Raw genomic sequence first — 27934 nt, forward strand, 5'->3', positions numbered from 1 at the left:
CAGGTGTTCCTGATCTACCTGAGAGTTTGCCAGACCCCTCCCTCGGAGGACACCGTACCAAGCGGGTCATTTTGTACACAAGACTTGTGAGTTAAAAAAAAAAAAAAAACACTTAAGACTTACAAAATGGACTTGAATATGAATCAAGAAGGCAATTATTCGCTAACTCATACCAGTTATTGAATTAGAACAATTCTGTGGATTTTGACATGACGTCCTTTTGCTAATAAAATATGAGTAATCCTTTAGGTAAAAATAGAATCAAAAAGGTAATGAATATTTATTAAGCCCCTCCTGAGGGAGGAGAAACAACAATTTAACATTATCACTTATTGAGCAATCTATACAATTACCGTTTATACTTGAGTACAAAATCGAGTATTTCAACATATTTTTGTTCTGAAAAAGCCCCCCCCGGCTTACACTCAATTGAGGGTCCCAGAAGACGGAGGGGGAGCAGCAGCTGCGGAGCTGCTTATACTCTAGTCAATAAGTTTTTCTCGGCTTGACTTATACTTGAGTATACATGCCTTTTCTGCAATAAACTGAATTTCTGCTAGTGAATGCATTGACAATCACAAGTAGTCTTTCTCCGTGTACACATATATATCTGTGATATATAATTTGTCAGCAGACAATTAAGACGACCACACAGCTTTAGGCCGGTTTAACATGTCCTGATATTTCCGGTACCGGATACACCGATACAGGGTGTGTGTGTGTGTGTGTGCGTGTGTGTGTGTGTGTTACTTGCTGCACATGTGGTAATCGTGTGCCACATCAGTATCACACGTACCGCTGTTCCCAGGCGCCGGGTGCTGAAGACCACTTTCATCATTGTCCCCTGCTCTGCTGGCAATCAGCGTGAGCAGGGGAGAATGAGGAGAATTATTAGCGGCAGCAGGTGTAGGCTGATGGGAGTAAAAAAATTCCCATCAGCTGCCACCTGCTGTAGCTGTTATCAGTTGAATATAACCATGATGGCAGGCGGTGGCTGATTAATTATTAATCACCCACTGCCTGCTTTATAAATGGAAATAAAAAAAAAAAACAAAAACAAAAAAAAAAAAAAACGGGCATGAGTTCCCCCACATTTCCATTTTTTACAACCAGTCTTGCTAAAGCAGACAACTGGTGGCTGGAATTCTCAGGCCGGTAAGGGGCCATGGATATTGACCTCTCCCAGCCTAAAGAGCAACCGCCCAGAGACGGCACATCTATTAGATGCGCCAATTCTGCCGCTTTGCCCGGGTCTTCCCACTTGCCTAGTAGAGGTGGCAAGTATGGATCATATTTGTGGGGTTAATGTCACCATTGTATTGTCTGGTGACAGAGTCCACGGCTTAGTAATGGAGAGGTGTCTACAAGACACTCCATTACTAAGCCTATAGTTGTATTGTAAATAAAGCTACTGCAAGAATAGAGTTCGTTACCTGAAAGCAAAAAAAAAAAAAAAAACAAAAAAAAAAAAAAAAAAAAAAAACCCACACACCACACCTTTCCATTCTTATTGAAAAATAAACATGGTTCTCGTCTCATTGAAACCAAAAAAATAAACAAAACAATATCCTTCACTTATCAGACTTCTGTCCCACTCCGTAATCCATGTCTGGAGATTAATAGTTTTCAACCTGGACGGTGCCACGATGCAACCATCCACGCTGAGAACCAGTGGTGAATGAGCTGCTCGCATCAGTGAGCAGCGGTGACCTCAAAGTTACCACCATACACAGAGGCTGCGTTCCCATGTGGGCTTAACTGCGGTGACCTTAGCACCTTGAGAAAAAGTTACCGAGTTCACTGCAGTTCAGGTCAGTGATTTCACCACAAATCAAAGATCTGCAGTGAACTCACTGAACTAAACTGACTTTCTTACGGTGCAGACATCACCGCAGTTCAGCCCGGCTGGGATTGCAGACTCATTGACCAGCGGTAACCTCGATGAGGTCACCACTGCTCACTGATGCTGTGATCCCAGCACCTCATTCACCAGTGGCACCAACCAGGTTGAAAACTATTAAAATCGCTAGACATGGATTATGGAGTGGTACAGAACGTCAGACAGGTAAGGGATAGTGTTTTTTTTTTATTTTGTTACTTAACAGAAGACGATGGATTCAATGGAATGGGCATTAAGAGTATAACTTATTTTTAAATAAAAAAGTAAAAAAGTGTTTGTTTTATTATAAATAAAAGACTTTATTCTGGCTGCGTGTTTATTTACAATACAACTATAAGATTAGTAATGGATAAATGTCTTACAGATGCCTCTCCATTGCTAAGCCGTGGGCCTGATGTCAGACATTACAAGGTGACATCAACCTAACAAATATGAACCCCACTTGGCACCGCTACAGGGTAAGTGGGAGGAGCTGGGCAAAGCGCCAGAACTGGCGCATCTTAAAAGATGTTCCTATTCTGGGTAACTGCGGGCTTCTATTTTTAAGCTGAGGGGGGGGGGAGACAATATCCATGGCCTCTTACCCCCCAGCTGTGAGTAGTGCCTAGCTGGTTATCAAACATACATGCCATTTATTTATAGTGCAGGCGGCGGGTGATGAATACTCCCATCAGCCACTGCCTGTCCTCACTTAACTATAACTCATCATTTTCCCCTGCTCGCGATGGTCGCTGAGAGCACGATGCGAGCAGTCTTCAGCACCTGGCGCCGGGAAACAGCACTAACTGTACTGCTGCTTCTCAGGCAACACACACTGAGGACATCTCTGTGCGGGACCTTTTGTGACCCTTGCAGCTATAAAAAAAAAAAAAAAAAAGAGAGAGAAGGACACATCAGCGTATTTTACCCACGTTACACAGTTCGTGGAAATACACCGAGACATGTGCACAGACCCATTCACTTGAATGGGTCTACGTGTGTAAGTGTCTATGGTGTGGGTGAAAACTGACCACACGTACCAGACACACTGAAGGCCTTTGTGTGACCCTAAAAATTGGCGCCCAACGTGGGGCTAGGATGAAAAGTCCAGACGATGCCAGCTGCACCAGAAACTCTGTTCTTTGAACAGTCCACACCTGAGGGCGGGAGATTGCGCAGCTCCATTAAGAGGTAATAAAATATTTAGTCTCGCCTAAGCACCATCTTGTGTCTCCGTAAAGGAACAGAGATAGACGGCTGTCTTCTCCGGACAAAGTCCTAGTCTTTAACAACTGAGTATTTTCCTTAATTGTCTGCATTGGTTAAGCAAGTGAGAGGTGTTTCCACTAATAAGACATTGCAAAGAGGCAGACAGAGAAACAGAGAAATATATGCAAAGATACGTCCAACAATCACTCTGGTCCCAGTCTCTGATACAACTGAGGACCCCAGGTGTGTAAACACGCTGAGCCTGTCCAACCCGATGGTCTGCATACAAGGCTCATCTCCTATTCTCTGAAAAAAGGCCAAGAAAGCAAAGATTCAGCTGGAGTATGTAAATGTTTGAGCACAACTGTATATCACCATTGAAAACCCCTCACAGAATGATAAAGGGTTATATGTACTAGGTTCAGTGGGAGAAAGGACGATGGTGACAAAACAGGTTAATTTTGAGTAAGAAATATTGATACCAGGTCTGTGTCTCACCTACACACTTAAAATAGATGGACTAATTGCAGGGGTCAAATTCCTATCCAAACAAACCTATGAGGATAAACTGACCATAGAAACAGGGTTTTCTGACTCCCAACATTTGGCTAGTACGGATAAGATACACTGCCAGTAATGTAAAAATCGCTCCTCATGCATAGCCCGTTCTACTGCCCAACCTCATTTAGGGACAATACCCTTCCCAATAGACCCAAGGGTAGACAAGGAGGGATTCAGATGTGCCCTATCACTATACTTAAAATCACCAAGAGATTTACAGATGCCAAGCTGTATCCAATCTATAACCACCTTACCAAAATAAGGAACCAACTGGCCATGGGATCACCTCCTATCCAGGTAATTGTTCTCCAGGTCCAGCCAGGAAGCCCATATAATGATTCTCTATTGACATGCCAGATTTACAAATTACCTGATATGTACTTGCTATATGGTGACCTGAAAATTAGGCCTAAACTACACACCCTGGAGAGGACAATGCACTATGGTAAAAGGCCTTATGCCCTTCCATATATTTGATTTACCCAGCTGGGGTCAAGTACTCCAGGATGACCAGCTACCACAAAAAAGTAAAAAAAGGGAACTTACTTAGGGCCATAGTCTTCATTTTCTTTAAGGTACAAGGGGGGAGGGGGCAGAAAAAAAAAAAAAAAAAAAAAAAAAAAAAGATTGCACAACAACTTTTATGGTGCGTTTTCTTCTGAGCTCCACATATGTGGAGGAAAACTACTGTTTGGGCGCACGGCAGGGATTGGAAGGGAAGGAACGACATTTGACTTTTGGAATACAAAAATGGCTTGAATCAATAGCAGACGCCACGTCGCGTTTGGAGAGCCCCTGAGGTGCCTAAACAGTAGAAACCTCTGACAACTGGCCCCATTTTGGAAACTAGACCCCTCAAGGACTTTATCTAGATGTGTGGTGAGCACTTTGAACCCTCAGGGGCATCACAAAATTTTATAATGCTGAGATGTGAAAATTAAACACATTTTCACAACAAAAATGTTGTGCCAGCCTCATTTTTTTTTTCTACATTTTCACAATGGTAACAAGAAAAAAAAGGGATGCTAAAATTTGTTGTGCAGTTTTCCCAGAGTACGCAGGTACAACATATTTGTTGAAAAATGACAGCTTGGGTGCATGGTAGGGCTGGAAAGGCAATGAGCGCAATTTTGGCTGCAATAGGTTGCAGATACCATGTCACATTTAAAGTGCCCCTGACATGCCAAAACAAAAGAAACTCCCAGAGGTGATCCCATTTTGTAAACTACACCTCTCAAGGAATTCATCTAGGGGAGTAGTGCATATGTTTAACCTTCAGGCGATTCACAAACTTGTATAAAATTGGGCTTAGTAAATGAAATATTACTATTTTTTTCCCACTAAAATGTCACTTTGATCCCAAGTTTGCAGTTTTCAAAAGGGGTAGAAGGAGAAAAGAACAGTATAATTTGTTATGCAATTTCTCGTTAGTACATCAATATCCCATAAGTGGTAGAAAACTACATTTGAGGCACAGTGCAAAGCTCAAAAGGGAAGGAGCGCCATATTACAGTGCAGATTTTGCCTCACTGGTTTGAGGGGAGGTCCTGTCACATTGGCAGAGCCCCTGAGGTGCTAGAACAGCAAAAACCCACATAAGTGACCCGATTTTACAAAATACACCTCTCAATAAGATCATCTAGGGGTGTAGTGATCATGTTGACACCACAAGTGAGTCACAGAATTTCATACCATTGGACAGTGAAGAAAAAATAATTACATTTTTACCACACAAAAAAATTGTTTTAGCCCCAGATTTCACACTAGGAAGTGGGTCAAAATGGTGTCAAAATTTGTCACACAATTTCTGTTGAACTTGTTAATACCCTTAAGTGGCTGTAAAGTACTGCTTAGCACACAGTGAGACTCGGGAGGGACATAGCGCTATTTGACTCTTTGAGAACAATTATAGAATAGCTTCCGGACTCCATATAGAGAGTCCCTAAATGCGAGACAAGCAGAATCCCCCCTCAATAGACCTCAGTTTCGAAATTACGCCGCTTTGGTAACCTATAGGTCTAGTGAGGATTTTGACACTTTATTCAGAAACAAGCAGCAGTGGATGTTGCTGAATGAAGATTGCAAACAGTGTAGTGACCAGTATGCTGAAATCACCAGTACGTTATGCCCAGCCCGTGCTTCTGGAGACATGCACCCGTAAATTAGGAGGACTCATGACTACAGAAATGCCAAACATGCGAAAACTATGTGTGATTTAGACACACTGGGGCTCAGAAGGGAGGGGGGGGGCATTTGAAAGCGCAGAATTTCTTTTAGGGGGGGGGGGGGGGGGGGGGAAATGAGAAGCCAGAATGCTTTTCCAGGGCCTTTATACTAGCAGTAACGTAGAAGCCCCCTGTATTACCGTTAACTGAGTGAGGACTTGCATTTTTTTTGTAGATTGAGTTGAAGCTTTTATTGGGAACATTTTACATAACGAGTGGGATCACTTTTATTCGGCACTCTACGCTGACCACTTACTTTGGGGTTTCCATCTAAATCTGAGTGACATGATTCAGATGAAACCCCCAAGGGATCCATTCACTATAATGAGGCAGCAAAGTTACTCTGGACTCCATTTGGCCTCTGTTCAGCAGTGTCCTTTTCAGAGGTGCACAAAACAGGCTGACTGCACTTTTCTGTACGACTAAAAAGACAGGATAGGATCACAGGTCCTATGGCATCCACAGTGCCTCATAGGGAATCTTCCGCCGGGGGTTCCGTCTAATCACGCATTTCAGAGATTTACACGGAAACCCAGATGTAACCGCTCAGCGCAGGATAAATGTGCTCCAAGCCTTACTGCGATCTTTGGGAGGCAGAATGGAAAAAAATAAAAACCAGCATGAGAAGAATTTATTTTTTTATTACGTTGTTTCTTGTGCGGTATATGTGATTAGGCGACTTTATTCTTCGGGTTGGTGTGATTACAGTGATACCAGACAGACGCTAAACAAAAAAACTGTCACACACACTAAGGCCGGAGTCACACTGGCGAGGAATACGGGTGCGTGAGAGGCGCAAAAAGCACGCATTAGACACGGACCAATGATTCTCTATGGGGTCACTCGGACCAGGCGTATATTTCTCCTCCGTATCCTCCGCTCCGTGCCACTCGCAGCATGCTGCGATTGTCAGCGTACTACGCCCGTAGCACGCCAATGCAAGTCTATGGGTGCGCAAAAAATACGGATTACACACTGAACACACGTGTGACCTGCGAGCAATACGCAGGTCTTTTGGCTGGTGAACAGGAAATGGGCCAATCCATCATCAGGAAGCGTAGACATGCAAATGAGCTCAAAAAGCGCTCCAGACATCCAGGAAGTACGCCTCCACGGAGTACAGCAGCAGCATGGCATCCACTTACATAAATGTGGAGATGCTAATTGTGCTGGTGCAGGAGCGTCCAGAAATATGGGACCCACGCGACGCAAACTATGCGAACCGCACAAGAAAGGAGGCGTCATGGAGGCGTCATGGAGGCGCATCTGTCGCCAGATGTACCATGACTTCGGTGACAGACCACGTGATGAGCAGCAGAAAATTCGTAAGTGCAACCATAAAAATATAATTAACGTTAGCGCGCGCTATAAAATGACTCTACAATCAGCCCCCCCCCCCCCTTCCTGGGCATGTAATTTTAGCCTCATGAGGCCGTTACATTAGGATGTGACACGTGGCTTTACACAGCCATAATTAGGGGTTATGCCACAAGCTCCTCATCCTCCTAGCCACTAAAATTAGTTTCAGGGGAGCTAATGAGACCTTGGGTATCGGCCCAATTACATATGCCACCATGGGTAGAACGCACACCCCATAAGGCCCCATGCCTAGACTACTGTTTGAAAATGTGACCTCTCAAATATGTGATTTTGACAATCTTTCCTGTCACATTGCAGTGGAAGATGTGATGAAACGGTGGAGAAGCATCCGGGACCAGTACCGCCGGGAACGCCAGCAGCGGTCTAGGAGTGGGGATGCTGGCCATGTAAAGCGGAAATATATATATTATGACCGGCTGAACTTCCTCGCCCCAATTCTGGCTCTGAGACCGTAAGTACATACCTCACACCACATGACACAAAAACATTACACAAATACTTTACAGGGACAAAAATATTGATGTATTTTTGCCTCTGTTCTATTTCATAACAGAACTCAATCCAACCTTACGGATCGAGGAACGGCCTCAGAGGCAGAGCCCATTATTGATCCTGTAGGGGATGAGGTGGCTGGCCCATCTTCTCCCCCTACAAGAAGGATGTCTGAAGAGGAGGCATCACAAGACCACACAATGGCTGCCCGACACAACACACCACCAGGACGGTCTGCAGCTGCAACCTCACCCATCCTGGAAGAGATGGGCAACTTGAGCAGCAGCCCAACTGCCCAGATCAGGCCCTCCCCACAGGCTGCTCTTGCATAACGGCGAATAAGAAGAAGGCGCCAGGTCGCCATTCAAGAGAGCCGGACCCATGTGGACACTGGGGTGCTGAATTACTTGTCCAGAGTCACTACAGATGATGGTGAGGAGGCCTATGCACGTAGCCTCACCCTTTATCTCCGTGCCCTTACCCGTGAGGTCAGGCTCCGTATTAGGGGGTGTATTCAGATCCTGCTTGATGCAAGCACCCCCCCCAATACCCCATATGAGGTGTTTGAATTTCTGGAGAGGTGGCAGCTCTCACCAAGAAATTTAATGCGCATGAGACCATCCACACAGATGCTTGCTCAAGCAGGGTCTGAACAGCCCCTAATACGTGGGCCAACACCTCAACCCCTTCCTCCCCCTACCCATCCTTCTATTCCGCAGCCCCAAAGGTCTTCATCAAGCCAACCCCACCAATATGGCCACTTGTACCCACCCAGTGTTGGAGGCTGGTCCCAACCTGGTTGGGGACGATCTGGCTATCTTGGTGGGTATGAGCCACGGGCCTACCAGAGCCAACAAGAAGCCCCTCACCATCATCATTATTACTCTGGGCAGTATCACCAACAGGCCCAGGAGGCTGGACAACAACAGCATCATGGGCAACAGTATGGCCCCACACAGGGCGATGTTGGCCACAATGTCCAGCAGCACCCACAGGCTGTTCCTCCCCGTTCCCCTTCATATGAGGATTTATGACTCAAAAATTTGGAGATGTCCAGTGACATGTAACTGGTGCTTCTAATCTAGACAAAAAAAACAGGTGGTGTTCTCCTTCACCAACATTTAGAACATAATTTAACACTCACATTTTTAAACAATGTTTTCCAAACATATGAAACAATCCATCATAACAGGCAACGCTACCTCACGCCTTTCACACAGATATTACATGTGTGTATAAAAGAGAATATTTAAATGCGCTATGCTGTTTTACCTGAAAAGATGAAAATACACTAATCACTTGCTAATGCATAGGAAAGGCGTGCTTGCCTTTAGTTAAGTAGTCAACTTTGTTATTAGCATTCTCTAGTAAACCAATTTGAGGCGACCAGCATTCACAATATCACGCTCTCTCAATGTCTTAACAAGAGATTTTTGTATTTTCATCCTTTCCAGTATAGCATGCTTAAATATTGTCTGTTCTACAGTCAGGTAATATCTGTGTGAAAGATGTGAGGTAGCCTTGCCTGTCATGGTGGAATCTTTCTATGATTGGAAAACATTATGAGGAAATGTGAGTGTTATCTTATTCACTTTATTTAGGTGATGGAGCTCACCCTTTGTTGCCTAATCAAGGTTAATGTAGGCATGCAGCAATGTTGTAATTGCATAATGTTTGGTGCATTTTTTTCCGTAATGTTAATGTTACACCAAGTTAAAGAAGGCCCAAAAGGTCATTTTGGCCATTGCCAAATTTGTGTTCTGGCAAAATTATGTTTGCCTTTAAGCAAAACAAACAAAAAAAAAGGCAAAACTAAAAATGTGTCTACTCTAGTTAACGTCTCTGTGTGATTTCTCACTATCCATCACAACATACTTACAGACACCAACCAATGCAAAGAAACACTCATAGAATCATAAAAAGGCTTGAGTAATATATATTTAGACACACTTTGAAAAAAAGAAATTATAACAGACACAGCATTCTCTTGCCAAGACGTTGCCCCCTCAGGTGAGATAAAGTAATTCGTGAATATATCACGCACTTTGAGGCCAGAGAGCGGTCTACGTTGAGGGATGATAGGTGGTCTCACCCTGCGCACATTGTCCGGCCTACGCACAACACCATCAGAGGAGGAACAAACATGGATCCTGGTGAAGTTATGCAGAACAACACAGGCTTTCACAACTTCATTCACATTTTGCTCACTCAACTGAATGGCAGACTGGAGTACCCGCCATTTGGCACAAAGAATCCCAAAGGAACACTCCACCAGTCGCCGAGCACGTGATAGGCGCAAGTTAAAAATTCTGCGCCTGTGGTCAAGGTTGCGCCGGGGATATGGCCTCATGACATTACGTGATAACCGAAAGGCCTCATCTGCCACAAGAACATAAGGGACTGATTGTTCGGGGGAGCCTGGTAGCTGGCGTGGTGGTGGTAGATCCAACTGGTTGGTGCGTAGCCGCCGACCCATTATGGAAGTATTGAAGACTCTAGAGTCTCCCGTCCTTCCATAGGCCCCAATGTCAACAATTATAAACTTGTATTGAGGGTCTACCAGAGCCAACAATACAACAGAAAAGTATTGCTTATAATTGAAGAATTGGGACCCTGAGTTCGGCGGCTTACGCACCCTGATATGTTTGCCATCCAGGGCCCCAATACAATTTGGAAACTGGCAGTCCTCCTCAAAGTCCCTTGAAATCCTTAACCAGTCTTCCATCCTGGGCTCGGGTAGGACCACCTGATGGAGTCTTGTCCAGAGTTCTGCACATGTAGACCTCACTATGCCTGAAATGGTGGACTTTCCAATGAGAAACTCATGGTGGAGGGCGGCATAAGACAGGCCAGTGGACAGGAAGCTGTAGAACAACAGAAATAGTACAGTTTAGAATGGCTAAAGTAAAAAAAAAAAAAAAAAATCAGTTACATGCCGACCAAACTTGGTAGGAAATGAGAGATAACAACACACACATATGTGGTGGCACAATGACTAAGTGATATGCAGGACATATTAGATGTAACATTCTGCTGTGTCAGGTGAAACATATTTTGAGTAAGATGAGGGTATTAAACTTTGTCCAAGAAGGCCAAAAAACATAAATTAACACACACATTATGAACATAGAGAATGTGGTTGTGGAGTACATACCGTATTGTGAGTAGAAGTCGCTCCTCTGCAGATATGGCTTTGCGCATCCTAGTGTCCTGAAAGGTGATCCCAGGGCGCACTGTCTCCAAGAGGCGATCAAATGTGGAAATGCTCATTCGACAGTACTGGTAAAATTTGTCCGGATGCTCCCGCAGAGACGAATAGAGGCGGTGAAAATGACCTCTTGTGAGTCGTTGCCTCAAAAGTGGATGTACCCACATGCGTCTCCTCCGCGGATCCACTATCACAGGATATGGTTGCCCAAAGCGCCGTGATAAAAGCCATGTAAAGAGAACCTGCTCGGTTGTATTGAATGTCAGACCCTCTGCCATGCTGCACAAAGAACACCAACACACCTCGTGAAAGCAAGGTGAGAAATGTACAGAATGTAGGCATCCACCTGTTTCTGAGTGTCTAAATAGTGTGCAGGCTAATGATTTAAATTGTTTGCAGGCCTCAAAACCGTTAAATGTCCATTTTGCAAGGCTGCGAGAAAATCTCGCCATACGGATTGCATACGGATTACATACGGAGACACACATGCGCAAAATACGCGACCTCACCTTGCTTACGGATGACCTACGGACCACTATTTAGTGGTCATTGATCCGTATTACGCATGTAAAATACTGACCGTATTTTGCGCAGGTTAGTGTGACTCCAGCCTAAGAGACTGCATCACCATATTTTGAGAGCTGTAATTGTTCCATATTTTGGCCCACAGAGTCATGTGAGGTCTAGCTTTGTGGGTTGAGCTGACGTTTTTAATCAAGACCATTTTCTGGCACATGACTTTTTTTTTGATCGCTTTCCATTCTGATTTTTTGGAGACAGAATGATGAAATACCAGGAATTCCAGAATAGTTTTTTTTGCTGTTCTGTGTGTGACAAAATTGATAAAAGGCAGTTTTATTCTTCGCGTCAGTACGATTCAACATTTATATAATTGTATTATGTTTTGCCGCTTATCCTTTTATAGAAGAAATAATTGTTTTTCATCGCTTTATTCTGAGACCTAACTGAAGGAGTTAACAAGCGTGACAGTTTTATAGGTCAGCTCGTTAAGGACATGGCGATACCAAATGTGTACTTTGTTTTTATATAAATATATGTATTTATTGGTTTAATATTCTCTTTATTTGGCGATTTTAATAATTTTCTAAAATTATTATTTTTTTATTTTTTACTTATTGCACTGCATGAGACCTGACAGTTTTAGACTAGTTTCATATTCGCGTTACCGGGCGCAGCGCAGGGCCGCCCTAAGCTCCGCCCCAGTCAGCTCCTCCTCTGATCGCATGACGCTATATTTAGCGTTGGGTACGCTGGTCGTGCGCTGGTACACTTGACGGCGAATGCGCCCTTTAGACGCTGCGCCGACATGCGCCAAACGCACTGTTGCATATTTTGTGCGCTCGGCGCTGCGCCAAAAGGGCGCAAGGGCCCGCAAAAACATACCACCACACGCTCAGCATACCCAACGCTAAATGTAGGGTACGCTGATCGCATGCAGCGTCATGAGATCAGAGGAGCTGACCGGAAGGGGCGCGGCCGGGGCTTAGTGGCGGCCATGCGCTGCGCCCGGTAACGCTAGTGTGAAATTAGCCTTATACTGTCAGATTGCTTGTTAGACTCAGCTGCTGGCTGAGTCTAAAGGCTCCGTCTCACTAAGCGATCTCGGTAGCGAGATTGCTGCCGAGTCACAACTTTTGTGACGTAACAGCGATCTCACCAGCGAGATCGCTATGTGTGACAGCGATCAGCCCCCCTGCCGGTATCGCTGAAAGAAACCTCTGGACATTTCTTACGGGACGTCGGAAGGTGAGAATAACTATTTTTTATTTTGATTCTATTTTTTACAGCGATGGCCAGCGATGCCGGGCGCTCGGCATCGCTGTGCTGATCGCTGGTGAAGCTGTCTGTGTGACAGCTCACCAGCGATCACATAGCGACTTGCTAGCGATCCTGACACCTTGATATCGGTGTCGGGATCGCTGGTAAGTCGCTTAGTGTGACAGGGCCTTAACAAGCCACCATAACTGGCAGACCTGGAAGTCATCATGTGACCTCCGGCTGCCAGGACAGCGCAGGATCCCCCCGTGATGTGATCAGATCTCATCACAGGGAGGGGGGCAAGTATAGCAGTGGTCGCCCTCTGCTATCTTCTAAATGCTGCAATCTAATCAGGCCCCATTGAGGTCACTTGTCAGCGCTACCACTCTGCATAGGAATCGCAGCGCTTGCAGGACCCTGGAGGTCCTGAGTAGAGTTGAGAGACTTTGGTCGGATCGGGTTTCGTGAAACCCGAATGAAACAAAATTTGAGTCGGATGAAACTGTTCCGACTAGGGCAAAAAAAAAAAAAAAAAAAACAGTCGGAGTTTTGTCCGAAATCCGACCCCAATGCAAGTCAATGGGAAATAAAAGTCGGCATTGAGCGAATGACATTCATCCACTCAATGCCGACTTTTATTCCCCATTGACTTGCATTGGGGGTCAGGTTTCGGACAAAACTCGACGGTTTTTGCCTTAGTCGGACCAGTTTCAGCTGACTCAAATTTTGTTTCATTCGAGTTTCACGAAACCCGATCCGACCAAAGTCGCTCAACTCTAGTCCTGAGCACTGCAAGACCACCGACCACTTATAAACATCGGCGCTGCACAGAGCCCAGAAAGCGCCAATGTTTATGCACCATGGGTGGTCGGGAAGCTGTTAAGCCCATCCTGAGGGAGGAGAAATTACAGATTTTAACAATTATCAATAGAATTGTTTTTCCCGCAATAAGCCGTATTTCTGCTAGTGAATGTACTTGACAATCACAAGTAGTTATTCTCCGTGTACACGTATATAATTGGTGATATATAATTTGACAGCAGACAATTAACATGACGACAAAACTTTAGTGTGACCTTAATAACAGCGCCGAGGAATAGGAGTATAGTGCCACCAAGTCACACAAGTTTCAGCTCTATGTGACAGCTGACACCCTGAGGCATCAGCCCCGGACGGTTTTTACAACTGATGGGGGCCAACTAACCCCATAAATACCGCTGTCAATCGCAACAGCGGTATTTAAGTTATTGCAAGGGGGGGGGGGTCACAAGACCTTTAACCATTGGACCCCTGCGATGACAATTGCTGGTCCCGATAGTTACCATGGTACCTTGAGGTCATGTGATGACTTCAGGGTATGGTGGCCTGCAAGATCCAGCAATAAGCTAAGTCTTACAGGCACAGTCAGTGAGACACTTACTTCTCTCAAACACTGCTGTAGATGAGTACAGCAGCGTATGAGACAGGTGATCAAAATAGAAATTATATCCCACAGTGAAAGTCAAAAGAAAAAAAAAAAACCCCCCCCCGTCTTTTCTTATCTTTGCGACTTATAAAAAGTGAAGAAAAAGCGATCAAAAAGTCATATATGAATTAAAATGGTATAAATGAAAACGTCAAATCATCCCGCTAAAAAGCAAGCCCTAATATAGGTCATTCGGCAAAAAAAAAAAAAAAAAAAAAAAAAAAAAAAAAAAAAAACAACCCACACTGAATTGCTGGGTTTTGTTCATTCTGTAGCTGAAACGTCTGCATAAAAGCGATCAAAATATGTGTGCCTCAAAAGGATACAAAAAATAAATTAAAAAATAAAAATAAAATCTGGAACTCATCCCGCAAAAAGTAAGCCCTTATACAGCTTTGTTCGGAACAAAAAAAAAAAAAAAAAAATAATAATAAGAATAAAGGTTCTGCTCACACTTATCTGGCGCTCTCCACTGAGCAATTACAGTTGCATCTCACAAAATTAGAATATCAACAAAAAGTTATTTCAGTTCTTTAATACAAACACAAACTCATTATATAGCGTCATTACAGAGTGATCCATTTCAAGTGTTTATTTCTGTTAATGTTGATGATTATGGCTTACAACCAATGAAAACCCAAAAGTCATTATCTCAGTAGAATACTTTATAACACCAGCTTGAAAAATGATTTTAAAGTCCCAAATGTTGGCCTACTGAAATGTATGTTCAGTAAATGCACTCAATACTAGGTCGGGGCTCCTTTGGCATCAATCAGTGCATCAATGCAGTGTGGCATGGAGGCGATCTGCTTGTGGCACTGCTGAGGTGTTATGGAAGCCCAGGTTGCTTTGATAGCAGCCTTCAGCTCGTCTGCATTGTTGGGTCTGGTGTCTCTCATCTTCCTCTTGACAATACCCCATAGATTCTCTATGGGGTTACGGTCAGATGAGTTTGCTCGACAATCAAGCACAGAGAAATTGTTGTTTTTAAACCAGGTATTAGTACTTTTGGCAGTGTGGACAGGAGCCAAGTCCTACTGGAGAATCAAATTTCCATCTCCAAAAGCTTGTTGGCAGAGGGAAGTATGAAGAGCTTTAAAGTTCCATGGTAGACGGCTGCACTGACTTTGGTCTTGATAAAACACAGTGGACCTACACCAGCAGATGACATGGCTTCCCAAACCATCACTGATTGTATCAGTCTGGAGGAAGAGTGAAGAGGCACACAATCCAAGCTGCTTAACCCCTTAACGTCTATAGACATGCACAGTCCGTCATGGGCGGTTGTAACTTACCACACCAGGACAGACTGCACATCATGACTTTGGACTGTCACTGCGTGTAAACACGCAGTGACAGTTCAGTGCTGACAGCCATCTATGACAGCCGTTAGGCATGGCAAGGGGTGCAGGGACCCTTGCAGTTAGTCCCTGCACCCCAAGCGCTGTGATTGACTGACCAATCAGCAGCGAACGAGAAATTTCAGCATCTCCTGCCCGATGAGTGCAGGCGCTCAGTGCTGCAGTGGCTGAGCATCCTGCACTGCCAGCCAGGAGCAGCGCCCGCGCCGCCCCTGGTTGTTAACCCCCTAACTTCTGCGATTGAAGTGTTCAGGGGGGAGGCAGAGGGGGGGCTCCCTCTGCCTCAGATCGGCATCCCCGCAATGTAATCGTGGGGCCCGATCTGTGCCATGATGACTCGGGGGTTGTCCTGACAACCTCCGGGTCATTCAGCTACAGAAAGCTGCAGAGACCATGCTCACAGCATTGTGTCAGCAGCTTTCAGCATAAGGAATACATTGCAATACTGATACTGGAGCATTGCAATGTATTATACCCGAAATGAAAGCGAAGTAAAAAAAAAACAATTTTTTAAAAATGTAAAAAAATAAAATTAAATTTTTTAAAAAAAAATACACAACACGTTTAGTATCGCCACATCCGTAAAAATACCATCTATAAAAAAGTGTCACCCTAGTTATCCCCTTGAGTGAATTCCGAAAAAAAAAAAAAAAGTAGCAAATTTGTTTTCCGAGCAGTATGATCATACCGCTTCGAAAAAGTGCAATAACACGTGATCAAAAAGACGGATAAAAATAAACATGGTATCGCTGAAAACGTCATCTTGTCCTGCAAAAAACAAGCCACTATACAGCTCCACCAGTGGAAAAATAGAAAAGATATAGCTCGCAGAATAAAGTGATGCAAAAATAGTTATTTTTTTCTATAAGGCTATGTGCACATGTTGCGGATTTTTAGGGTTTTTTGCCGTGTTTTTTCGCCGCGAACACGCTTGCACAACGCAACCCATTGTATTCAATGGCATTCCGCACATTCTGTGCTAATGCAGCTTTTTTTTTTTTTTTTTTTTTTTTTATGCGGTAGAATCGCATTGTGGAAAAATACGCAGCATGCTCATTTTTGGGGAATCGTGGGGATTCCGCACACATAGGAATGCATTGTTCCACTTACTTTCCGCATGTGGCTATGCCCACCATGCGCAAAGTAAGCAGAAAATGTATGGATGGTACCCTGGGTCTGGAGGAGAGGAGACTGTACAACTCCCTTCCCAGCGATGCCTTGCGACAATGACCCCAGATGACGTAGCATCTCTCGAGACCGCTACGTCATCACAGGTCATTGTCGCAAGGCATCGCTGGGAACGGGACTTGCCGGGAGCATCGCGAGGCTCGGGAAGGCTGTGGGGGCCGCCGGAAGGCGAGAATATCACAATTTTTATTTATTATTTTTATCATCTTTTACTATTGATGCCGCATAGGCAGCCTCATAGTAAAAACGTTGGTCACACTTGTCAAAACACTATGTTTGACGAGTGTGACCAACCTGTCAGTTTTCCAAGCGATGCTCCAGATCACTTGGAAGACGCTAGTATTCTGCAAGCTAATTACGCCTGCAAAATGCTAGTTTTTCCCGGGAATTCCGCATACGAATTTCTCGCGGCAAGGAGTTGCGGAATTGCCGCAGAAATTTCAGTGGCAATTCCACACGTGTGCCTAAGTTTTTATTGTGTAAAAAAATCACCAAAAAGATAAAAAGGAGGCATCGCTGTAATCGTAGTGACCTGAAGACTTAAGCTGCCATGCTAATTTTACCACACGCGGAACGGAGAGGGGAAAAAAAAAAAAAAAAAAAAAAAAGTGTTTGTTCATTCTGCCTCCACAAAAATTGGATTAGAAAGCGATCAAAAAACGTGCTCAAAAATAGAACCAATAAAAACGTCAACTCGTCTTGCAAAAAACAAGCCCGCACATGACTTGGCCGAAATATGGAAAAATTATAGCTCACAAAATACGGCGATACAAAAAATAAAGTCTTAGTGTGTGACAGAAGCTAAACACGACAAAAAAGGATATAAATCTGGTATCGCTGCAATAGCACCGACCCGAAGAATTAATTCGCCCAATCACCAATACCACATGAGGAACGGCGTAAAAAAATAAAACCAATTCTTCACTAATTCTTTTGTGGATTTGTGCATTCTGCCTCCCAAGGATCGTAGTAAGGCGATCACAGTGGTTTGCCCCAACATATGGGGTATCAGCGTACTCAGGACAAATTGCACAACAACTTTGGGGGTCTAATTTCTCCTGTCACCCTTGTGAAAATAAAAATTTGGGGGTAGAAAAAAAAAAAAAAAAAAAAAAAAAAAAAAAGTTAAACGTTCAGTTTTTCCCTTTCACATTGCTTCAATTCTTGTAAATTACCTAAAGGGCTAATAAATTTCTTGAATGTGGTTTTGAACACCTTGAGGGTTGCAGTTTTTAGAATGGTGTCGCTCGTGTATTTTTTGTCATATTGACCCCTTAAAGTCACTTCTAATGTGAGGTGGTCCCCCCCAAAAAAAAATGGTTTTGTAAATTTTGTTGTAAAAATGAGTAATCGCTGGTCAACTTTTAACCCTTATAACTTCCTAACCAAAAAAAAAAAAAAAAAAAATTTTTTGATTCCAAAATGGTGCTGATGTAAAAAGTAGACATGTGGGAAATGTTATTTATTAACTATTTTTTGTGACATCTCTCTGATTTAAGGGCATAAAAATTAAGTTTGATAATTGAAAAATTTTTAACATTTGCCATATTTCCGCTTTTTTCATAAAAAAGCGCAAGTCATATCGAAGACATTTTTACCAGTAACATGAAGTCCAGTATATCACGAAAAAACAAAAACATTCTCAGAATCAGCAGGATCCGTTGAAGCATTCCAGAATTATAAGCACATAAAACGACAGTGGTCCGATTCCAAAATTAAGGCCTTGTCTTTAACCCACAAAATGGCTTGGTCCCTAAGTGGTTAAGGTCTAGTGTGAAGTTTCCACAATCAGTGATGGTTTGGGGAGCCATGTCACCTGCTGGTGTAGGTCCACTGTGTTTTATCAAGACTAGAGTTGAGAGACTTTGGTCAGATCGGGTTTCATGCAACAAAATTTGAGTCGGATGAAACTGGTCCGACTAGGGCAAAAAAAGTCAGAGTTTTGTCCGAAACCCAACCCCAATGCAAGTCAATGGGGAATTAAAGTCGGCATTGAGTGGATGAATGCCATCCGCTCAATGCTGACTTTTATTCCCCATTGACTTGCATTGGGGTCGGGTTTCGGACAAAACTCCGACTTTTTTTTGCCCTAGTCGGACCAGTTTCATCCGACTCAAATTTTGTTGCATGAAACCCAATCCGACCGAAGTCACTCAACTCTAATCAAGACCAAAGTCAGCGTGGCCATCTACCAGGACATTTTAGAGCACTTCATGCTTCCCTCTGCCAACAAGCTTTTTGGAGATGGAATTTTTTTTTTTTTTTGTGCCATTCCTCATGCAGTTAAAATGAGAAGACCGTTTTAGTCTTCGGGTCCATGTGAAGCGATATACGTTTAGCAAAAAAAAAGGGGGAGAACGTGATCAAGAGTTTTTGCATTGCCATATTTGGAAAGCTATAATTTTTCTACATATCTGCAGGCAGAGATAGTGAGGACTTGCTCTTTTTTGCAGGATGAGTTGAGGGTTTTATCGGAACCATTTTCAAGCACATAACACTTTTTGATCCAGATTATTTGTGGGACACATTGGACTAAAACAAGTTCAAGAATGGCTTTTGTGGTGTTTCTTTATTATTTTTTTTTTTTACTGTATGATAAGTGATAAAACCACTTAATTCTTTGGGCTAGTACGATTGTAGCAATACCACATTCATATTTTTTTTAGGTGTTGACACAAAAATAATTTTATAGAAAAATAAATAAATAAAAAACAGCTTTTGCGTTGCTGGATTCTGAGAGTGACAGCTTTATCCTTTATCTTTCTGCTGTATGGCGGATTGCTTTTTTTTTTTGGGACAAGATGACATTTTCAGCTACATTTTTATTTACATTTGTCTTTTATTCCACTTTTTTTGGCAGTATGATTGGGGGGGAAAAAAAAACAAAAAAAAACAAAAAAAAAAACTTTACCACGCATTTGTATTTACAATGTTCAATGTAAAGGTAAAATAGTGTGAGTTTTATATAGCAGGTCATTCTGGACACAGCAATACCAGATAGATGTACTCAGGAGCCGAAATCTCAGTCTAGGCTTGTGCCACGTCTGACGGCCATTTTCCCAAAGCCCACTGCAGGGAAATCAAGTAAAGTGCAGGGACTCTGCTCACTGCTGACAAATTCTGACAGCCCCTTTCCCGCAGCGCCAGGATAACCCCCTCCTCCAAGCATCGCCTCACTCCTGCCACCGCCAGCTTCATGTAACAGGGACCCTGCTACACCGCAGCCCCACCTCCTCCCAGGTAAGCTACAGTGAAATCGGAAAAGAGAAAAAAAAAAAGTTACCCATCATTCTCTCCAAAATTTGGGATAAGTCTTAAGGGGGTTTTACACATAGCGATATCGCTAGCAATATCGCTAAAGCATCACCGATTTGGTGACGCAGCAGCGATATCGCTATGTGTGATACTTACCTCCGACCGGCTCCCCCGCTGTCTTGTTGCTGATCGCGCGAGATCGTGCAGCTCCATTTCTTGTCGGGCGCTTCCTGATGGCGCCGACAAGCGACGTGTGGACGCGGACGGGAGGACATCAGGATCGCCTCGTCTGAAAGGTAAGCAACGACCACTGTATCGCTGTGAGATCTGCCAGTGTGGCAGCTCACTAGTGACCAATTAGCGATGCACCAGCGATCCTGACCAGGTCGTATCGTGGTCGGGATCGCTGGTGCATCGCTAAATGTAAAGGGGCCTTTATAGTCCACAAAACACAGTAGTTCCCTATAGATGCCAATAATCAGAGGACTCGGAATGGAGCACCAATCTAATGTTCATAGAGTCACTCCATTCAAAACTCCTTTTCAAGGTGTTCCTCAAGAAAGAATGGGTGTTTCAAACCCCTGTTTTTATAACGAGAGGTGGTGTTTCTAGTAATGGGACCCTAGAAATCAGAATTACAACTTATCCTGTGCACAGGCAATAAATGTTCATGTAACAGTGAATGACGGGATTTTTCTGTTAAACAAGTACAATGGTTAATTGAAGACATGTCCGAAAAAAGCTTGGCAATGACAAAAGGCAGCCCCCTAAATCATACCTTCACCTTCTAAAGCTTACCTTGATTCATCATGACCAAGCTTCCAGTCAGCAGGGCTACACAGTTAGTAGGCTGATGGTTGTGAAGATATTGAAATCCCCACCCTCTCCTGTAAGAGGTTTCATACATGATCCCAGAAGCATTAGCAATTACTTCAATAAACCGCTCTTTCTGGTGTCTAGAAAGCGAGTCATACAGAAAGTCATAAGCGGTGGCAAAGCCTACGAGGGAGTGTGCCAAGGGAACCTCATCCCACGGAGCATCCTTCACCAACCTGCAAACCAAGCAGACAGTATATGGGTTACTTTTATCATTATTATATATGAATAAAAGATATGAAAGGGTTATATTTATACAAAGTAAAATGTGCCATGGTCATAGGCTGCCTAATAAATTCACTGAAACAAAAGCTTCATCTTATACATCGAATTTAAAAAAAAAAAAAAAAAAAAAAAAAATTCTCAAGCAGTTTAACAAATGCATCAATTGTAAACTAGAAAGAGAGGTCAATAACAACCCATTCAATCCACACAGGCAAAGAAATCAAGCCACAGATGTTCATAAATTAAGTTGTGTGTAATAAGAAATTACATTGGGGAAAAAAATAAATATTGAACACATGAGGATAAATAAAGGCCATGGAAAATCATGACACCAGCTGAAATCTATTAGTAATAAGACTGCAATCATGCCATTTAGTGAAAAATATCAGCAGGTACAACTAATGGCCTATAAAAAGGAGTCTCATTACCAAGGTGCCACACAAGAAATATCATGACAGGTAAAACCAGCAAGTTGTCTCAAGACCTTCACAACCTTACTGTTGCAAAATATACTGATGGCATTGATTACAGAAGAATTTCTAAACTACTGAAGATTTGTCCAAGGGCCAATGACAGCTTGCGTAGAGTTAAGCCCCTGTTACACATAGCGATATCGCTAGCAATATCGCTGTAACGTCACCAATTTTGTGACATAGCAGCGATATGGCTAGCGATATCGCTATGTCTGATACTTACCTCCGACCCGCTCCCCCGCTGGTTATCGCTGATCGCGCGAGAACGTCCTGGACCGTTTCTCGTTGTCAGCTTCCTGCTGGGCTTCCTGTGGCGCCGACGAGCGACGCGTGGATGCGGGCGGGAGGACGTCAGGATCACCGCGTCTGACAGGTAAGTAGCGACCCCCGACCGCTGCTATGTTGCTGGTGAGATCTGCCTGTGTGGCAGCTCACTAGCGACCACTTAGCGATGCACCAGCGATCCATATCGTTGTCGGGATCGCTGGTGCATCGCTAAGTGTAACGGTACCCTAACATACAGATAGAACTGAATACAGCACATAAAAGATTTCTTTGAAACAATTGTAAGTAAAGCATTTAATCTCAAGGGCCTGCATGCACGCTCACCATGCAAGACCTCGTTGTGAAACAAAAAGCATGTTCAAGCACATTTAAAAAAATGTTCTCAACAGCATTTAGACAAGCTTATGAAATGCTGGAAGAATATAGTCTCGTCAGAAGAAACCAAAATTGAACTCTTTGGATGCCATAATACACACCATGTTTGGAGGTCAAAAAGCACTGCATAGCACCCCAAAAACACCATACCAACATTGAAGTTTGGAGGTTGGAACATCATGGCGTGGGGGCTGTTTTTCAGCATATAACACTTGCAAACTTCAAAGTAATTGAAGGATGATGAAAATTAAACAAGGGTGGACATTTCAGGAAGAAAATGATCCAAATCCACATCCAAGGCAAATCAATTGGTTTCAGAGAAAGAAAATAAAGCTGCTAAAATGTCCCAGCCAATCATCTGACCTGAATCCAACAGAAGATTTATGGAAGGAACTTAAGCTCAGTTCATAGGAGCCAATTGAACCTTCAGGATTGGAGAATGAAAAAAAAAAAAAAAATAAAAAAACAATACACATATACATGTTTGTCAGCTTCAAGATGCCTTCTGTAGGTTGAATCTTGTCTCATGCATTGTTCAGGTGTTTGTTTTTTAACACACAAAGTGTTAATTAAATTTCAGTAAGAGTGTCCAATACTTTTTCCATTTGTCAGGTCTAACTATTACGCATAATCAGGGTATATATGGCATTTTAATTATATTTTTTCCCTTAATCTATTAGCAATACATCACCCCAAAGAAAAAGTGGTATAGTGGCAACATTATGCTGTATGGGCACAGAACAATCATTACAAGCCCTCTGTTCCCCATCACCCCATGTAAACGACTGCGGATCGGATTGTACAACCCCTGGCAAAAGTTATGGAATCACCGGCCTTGGAGGATGTTCATTCAGACAAAAAGATCAGACATGGCACAAAACTAAAATCATTTCAAATGGCGACTTTCTGGCTTTAAGAAACACAAAGAAATCAAGAGCAAAAAATATGGTAGAAAGTAATGGTTACTTTTTTAGGCCAAGCAGAGGGGAAAAAAAAAAAAAAAAAAAAATATAGATTAGAGTCACTCAATTCTGAGGAAGAAAATTATGGAATCACCCTGTAAATTTTCATTCTCAAAACTAATACCTGCATCAAATTAGATCTGCTCGTTAACCTGCATGTAAAAATGAGTGAGCACACCTTGGAGAGCTGTTGCACCAAGTGATTCCATAATTTTTGCCGGGGTTGAATTAACATGTGATGCAACCATGCATGCAATCTCAGATAAACCATGTTTTAGTAGCTGTAATATGGTAACTATGTCTGTTAATCATTGACAAGAGATTTTGCTGGCATTCACCCTGTTTATGTACCTACTTTGTAGATTACTTGTCACAGGGTTGCCACGACAGAGGTGCCAAAAGACCTCAGCATCTGATTTCTCCTACTCCTGCACGGACTAGAAGCACTTCACCTACATATTAAAAAACGTGCAAGTTTCTTCTAGTAATGCAGGGGTTAATCTCAGTTGAGAGCTCCTTGAAGCTTTCCTGCATTAAGGCACTCAGCTGTTCATGGATAGCCACTCCCATCACCTATAGAAACTGGACTATAGCAAGAAAGCATTGCCAGATTAAACGTCATTGCTCCATGGTTCAAGAGTTGGTGGTGTGTTTGAGAAGGCGTTTGGTGGATTAATTTAAGGCTGTTGCTAGAGTCTGGTTGTGTGCAGATGCGCTCCTTCTCCATTTTGTTTTTTCCCCTCCATCCTTCACTCCCTGTCTCACTTTGTTTTTTTGGGAGTGCATTTTTCTTGTACGAGCGATATTCTCCTTTGTCGGCTACTACACCCCTCTTCCCTGGGTGGGGGAAGGGAAAAGACTGAGGGAATATTCAGGAGCTCAGCAATGTACATGGCCCCGGCATCTTCACCATGAGAGGTAATCCGGGGAACAGGTATAGCTAGGGCGCCCCTAACTTTAGGGACAGGGAAGGACCCAACAGAGTTATGACAATACTAGTATCCGTTAGATGCAAAATGGCCAATGCAAGGCTGAGTATGTGTCAGGTTTTGGGTTGCTGATATGTTGTATCAAACTTTTGGATTATTTTAGGTGTGCACACCACTATTGTATTTCAGATACTCTTGTTGCATGTCTGTGTGCATGTGTCTACGTGCGTGAACATCTGCATGTCTATTTGTGTACGTATCTGAGCTAACGTGTGCATGTCTACATGTGCATATCTGTCAGCATGCATGTATTCATGTGCGAGTGTGTGTGCGCGCCTGCATATGCATGTCTATTTCTGTGTGTGCACACAAATGCATGCCTGTGCGCATCTGTTTGTGTGCACACACGTGCGTGTATCTACATGTGCATTTCTGCACATGTCTAAGTGCGAGTGTGTGGACATGTCTGCACACAGGCATGCACAAAGATTTATAATTGGCGAGATATTTAAAGACAGTACAGGCAGAATGTGTGAATAAACAGAATGGAGAATAATAGGATGGGGAATGTGTGAAGACATAGGATGGGGGAGGGGGTTTGAGGGTTACAGAATATAATCTTTATTTACATAGAGCCAACATATTCCGCAGCGCTTTACAGTTTAACAGTTTCAAAACACAATGCATAAAGTAATAACGTTAATACAGTAATTAAAGCAAAATAAGACGACCCTGCTTGTGAGAGCTTACAATCTTGAGGGGGGAAGATACAAAGTACAGGTGTGTATTTGCAATGATGGTCCAGCCATCTTGAAGGAGGGATGGAGCTAGTGAATGGGCTACACACGCACACTAAAGGGCCTATCACACTAAGCGATATCGCTAGCAATATCACTATAACTATAGCTGTGTGTGATACTTACCTATGACTTCTGGCTATCGCGCGAGAACATCCTGGACTGTTTCTCGTCGTCAGCTTCCTGTGGAGAGACGAGCGTGGACGCGGGCAGGAGGAAGTCAGGATCGCCTAGTGTGACAGGTAAGTAACGACCCCCGTCCTCTGCGATGTCGCTGGTGAGATCTGCCTGTGTGGCAGCTCACTAGCTACCACTTAGCGATGCACCAGCGATCCTGTCCGCGTCATATCGCTGGTGCATCGCTAAGTGTGGCAGTACCTTTACACATAGAATGAATTTGATTAGTGAACGTGATAGGCTACTCTGAACAAATGTGTTTTGAGGGAGCGCCTGAAACTATGCAAATTGTGGATAGTCCTAATTTCTTGGGGTAGAGCGTTCCAGAGGATTGGCGCAGCGCAGGAGAAGTCTTGGGAGTCGGGAGAGGGAGGTGTGGATTAGTGCAGAGGTTAGTCAAAAGTCATTTGCAGAGTGCAGCGGTTGGTTAGGCCGATAGACAGAAATGACGGAGGAGATGTAGGGGGGTGCTGCACTGTGGAGAGCTTTGTGGGTGAGAACAAGTACTTTGAATTGGATCCTATAATGAATGGGCAGCCAATGTAAGGACTGGCGAAGAGCAGACGTGTCCGAGTACCGATTAGCCAGATAGATGACCCTGGCTGCTGCATACTGAACAGAGTAGATAGTGTGGGGAGAGGTATAGAGAGGGGGTAGCATATGAAGACACAGCAAGGAGGAAACCGTATGCTGGAGGAGTGTGATGAAGGGGCACAGTATAGAGATTGGGCAGTATAGGGGAAAAGGGGACAGTCTGAAGAGGGAATTCAGTATAGAAAGGAGAGGACAATGTGGAGGACATGTACCATAAGAGGGTTAGAGTGTGGGTCATTTTGTGCAGGGAGCGCTGTGAGAGTTAATACTGTAGTTTATAAAGGAGCATTATAATCGCTATGCTACTTTTAAAGGACATAGTGTTGGGATGCGGAGAAGATGCAAGTTTGTAGAGAAGAACTGTGGGTGTAAAAAAATAATCAGTGTCTGGACAGGATGGAGACCCTGTCCAGACTAAAAGAATGAACAACTCTAATGCTCCATACCAGGCATATGTCAGCTGTGATACATAGCCGGCATCTGCCTGTAACCGCAATCAGAGGCCTCCTTGATTGCTGCCATTAAGTGTTTGTCAACATCGCTTAAACACTGACAGTGGCATATAGATGCACACATCAGCTCACCTGTGACGCAGTTGCGTTTTGTCATGGGTTGTCATGTATTGCTGAATGAAGCCCAGCCTGAGGATGGGCTACTTGGAAGAGATCACAAAATGCCAAGACATTACAGCACACTCATTTTGTAGTGAGCGGTGGACTAACGTCTCGCTCCTTGCACAGACCCTATGACAGGAAGTGGAGTGGCGGCAGGGAGAAAAAAAAAAAAAAAAAAAAATATTGAACACTTTGGTCACAAAAATTTTACTTTATCAAATTTGTTATTTTCACAAGGGAGAAAGGACCCTAAAATTTGTTAGGCACTTTCTCCCGAGTATGCAAATACCCCATATGTTGATGAAATCCACTATTTGGGTGCAAGGCAGGTCTCTGAAGGGAAGGAGCACAGGTTGACATTAACGCAAAAATGGCTGAAAAAGCGAGAGCAGACGCCATGTCACGTTTAGAAAGTCCCTGATGTGCCTTAACAGTAGAAACCCCCACAAGTGACCCCATTTTGTGTGGTGAGCACTTTGCCTGCCCCCCCCCCCCCCCCCAACAAGAAGATTGACACAAGTTTATAAAAAGGTAGAACTGTGAAAGTTAAATTATAGTTATATATTTTACCCACAAAGAGGGATTTTGGGTTCTTACCGTAAAATCTTTGTCTTGGAGCCTTCATTGGGGGACACATTACCATGGGTGTATGCTGCTAGGAGGCTGACACTATGCAAAACAAGAAAATTAGCTCCTCCCTGGCAGTATACACTCACCAAGTACCTCAGCTGGTGAGAAAACAACTAAAAAACTCTCAACATATGTACCAACCGAACAAGGGACTCGAAGACCCAACACGGTACAACTTAAACAGGGAGGGTGCTGTGTCCCCCAACGAAGGCTCCGAGACTTTATGGTAAGAACCCAAAATCCCTCCTTTATCGCTTCATTGGGGGACACAGATTACCATGGGATGTTCCAAAGCAGTCCCAAGGGTGGGAATAGCAATAAAGGAATGAAAAGGGGAAGGGCTTAGGTCGGTCGATGAGCTACCACCGCCTGCAGAACCTTCCTACCAAAAGCTGCATCAGACAAGGCCTGGGTATGAACCCTGTAGAACCTCGCAAATGTGTGCAAAGACGACCAGGTCGCGGCTCTGCAAAGCTGTAAGGCCGAAGCCTGGTGTCACACAGCCCAAGAAGCCCCTACAGCCCGGGTGGAGTGGGCTCTCACTCCCGGAGGGGGCAGTTTTTCCTGAAGTCGGTAGGCTTCCAGAAAGGTACAACAAATCCAGCGAGCGATTGTGGATTTGGATGCCGAAAGCCCTTTCCGGCGACCTTCAGAGATGACAAGCAGGGAATCGGATTGGCGAAAAGAAGAGGTCCTGGTAAGTTAGACACGCAAGGCTCTCACTACATCCAGTTTGTGGAGCGACTTTTCCAGAGGATGAGCAGGCGCAGGACAAAACGAGGGAAGGACGATATCCTCGTTAATGTGAAACGGGGATACCACTTTTGGAAGGAAAGAGGGAACTGGCCCGAGAACGACCTTATCCTGGTGGAGGATTAGGTACGGGGAACGACAGGATAAAGCCGCCAGCTCAGAAACTCTCCTGATGGATGTAATGGCAATGAGGAAAGCCACCTTACATGAGAGAAAGGACAGAGGGATGTCCTGGATAGGTT

At 43.8% G+C, this 27934-nt stretch overlaps 1 protein-coding gene across 5 annotated transcripts in view; it reads right to left on the minus strand.

The window, feature by feature from the left end:
* DSE (dermatan sulfate epimerase) overlaps positions 1–27934 on the minus strand; it is a 63688-nt gene that overhangs the window by 11497 nt on the left and 24257 nt on the right. For all 5 annotated transcript variants that reach the window (XM_073575972.1, XM_073575975.1, XM_073575976.1 and 2 more), the window contains one exon: positions 20801–21054. In XM_073575972.1, coding sequence (XP_073432073.1) covers positions 20801–21054 — 254 coding nt within the window. The remainder of the gene's footprint in view (positions 1–20800; positions 21055–27934) is intronic.

Source organism: Dendrobates tinctorius, unplaced genomic scaffold (assembly GCF_039654945.1).
Source record: "Dendrobates tinctorius isolate UK_male_01 unplaced genomic scaffold, ASM3965494v1 ptg000046l, whole genome shotgun sequence".
Lineage (NCBI taxonomy): Eukaryota > Metazoa > Chordata > Amphibia > Anura > Dendrobatidae > Dendrobates > Dendrobates tinctorius.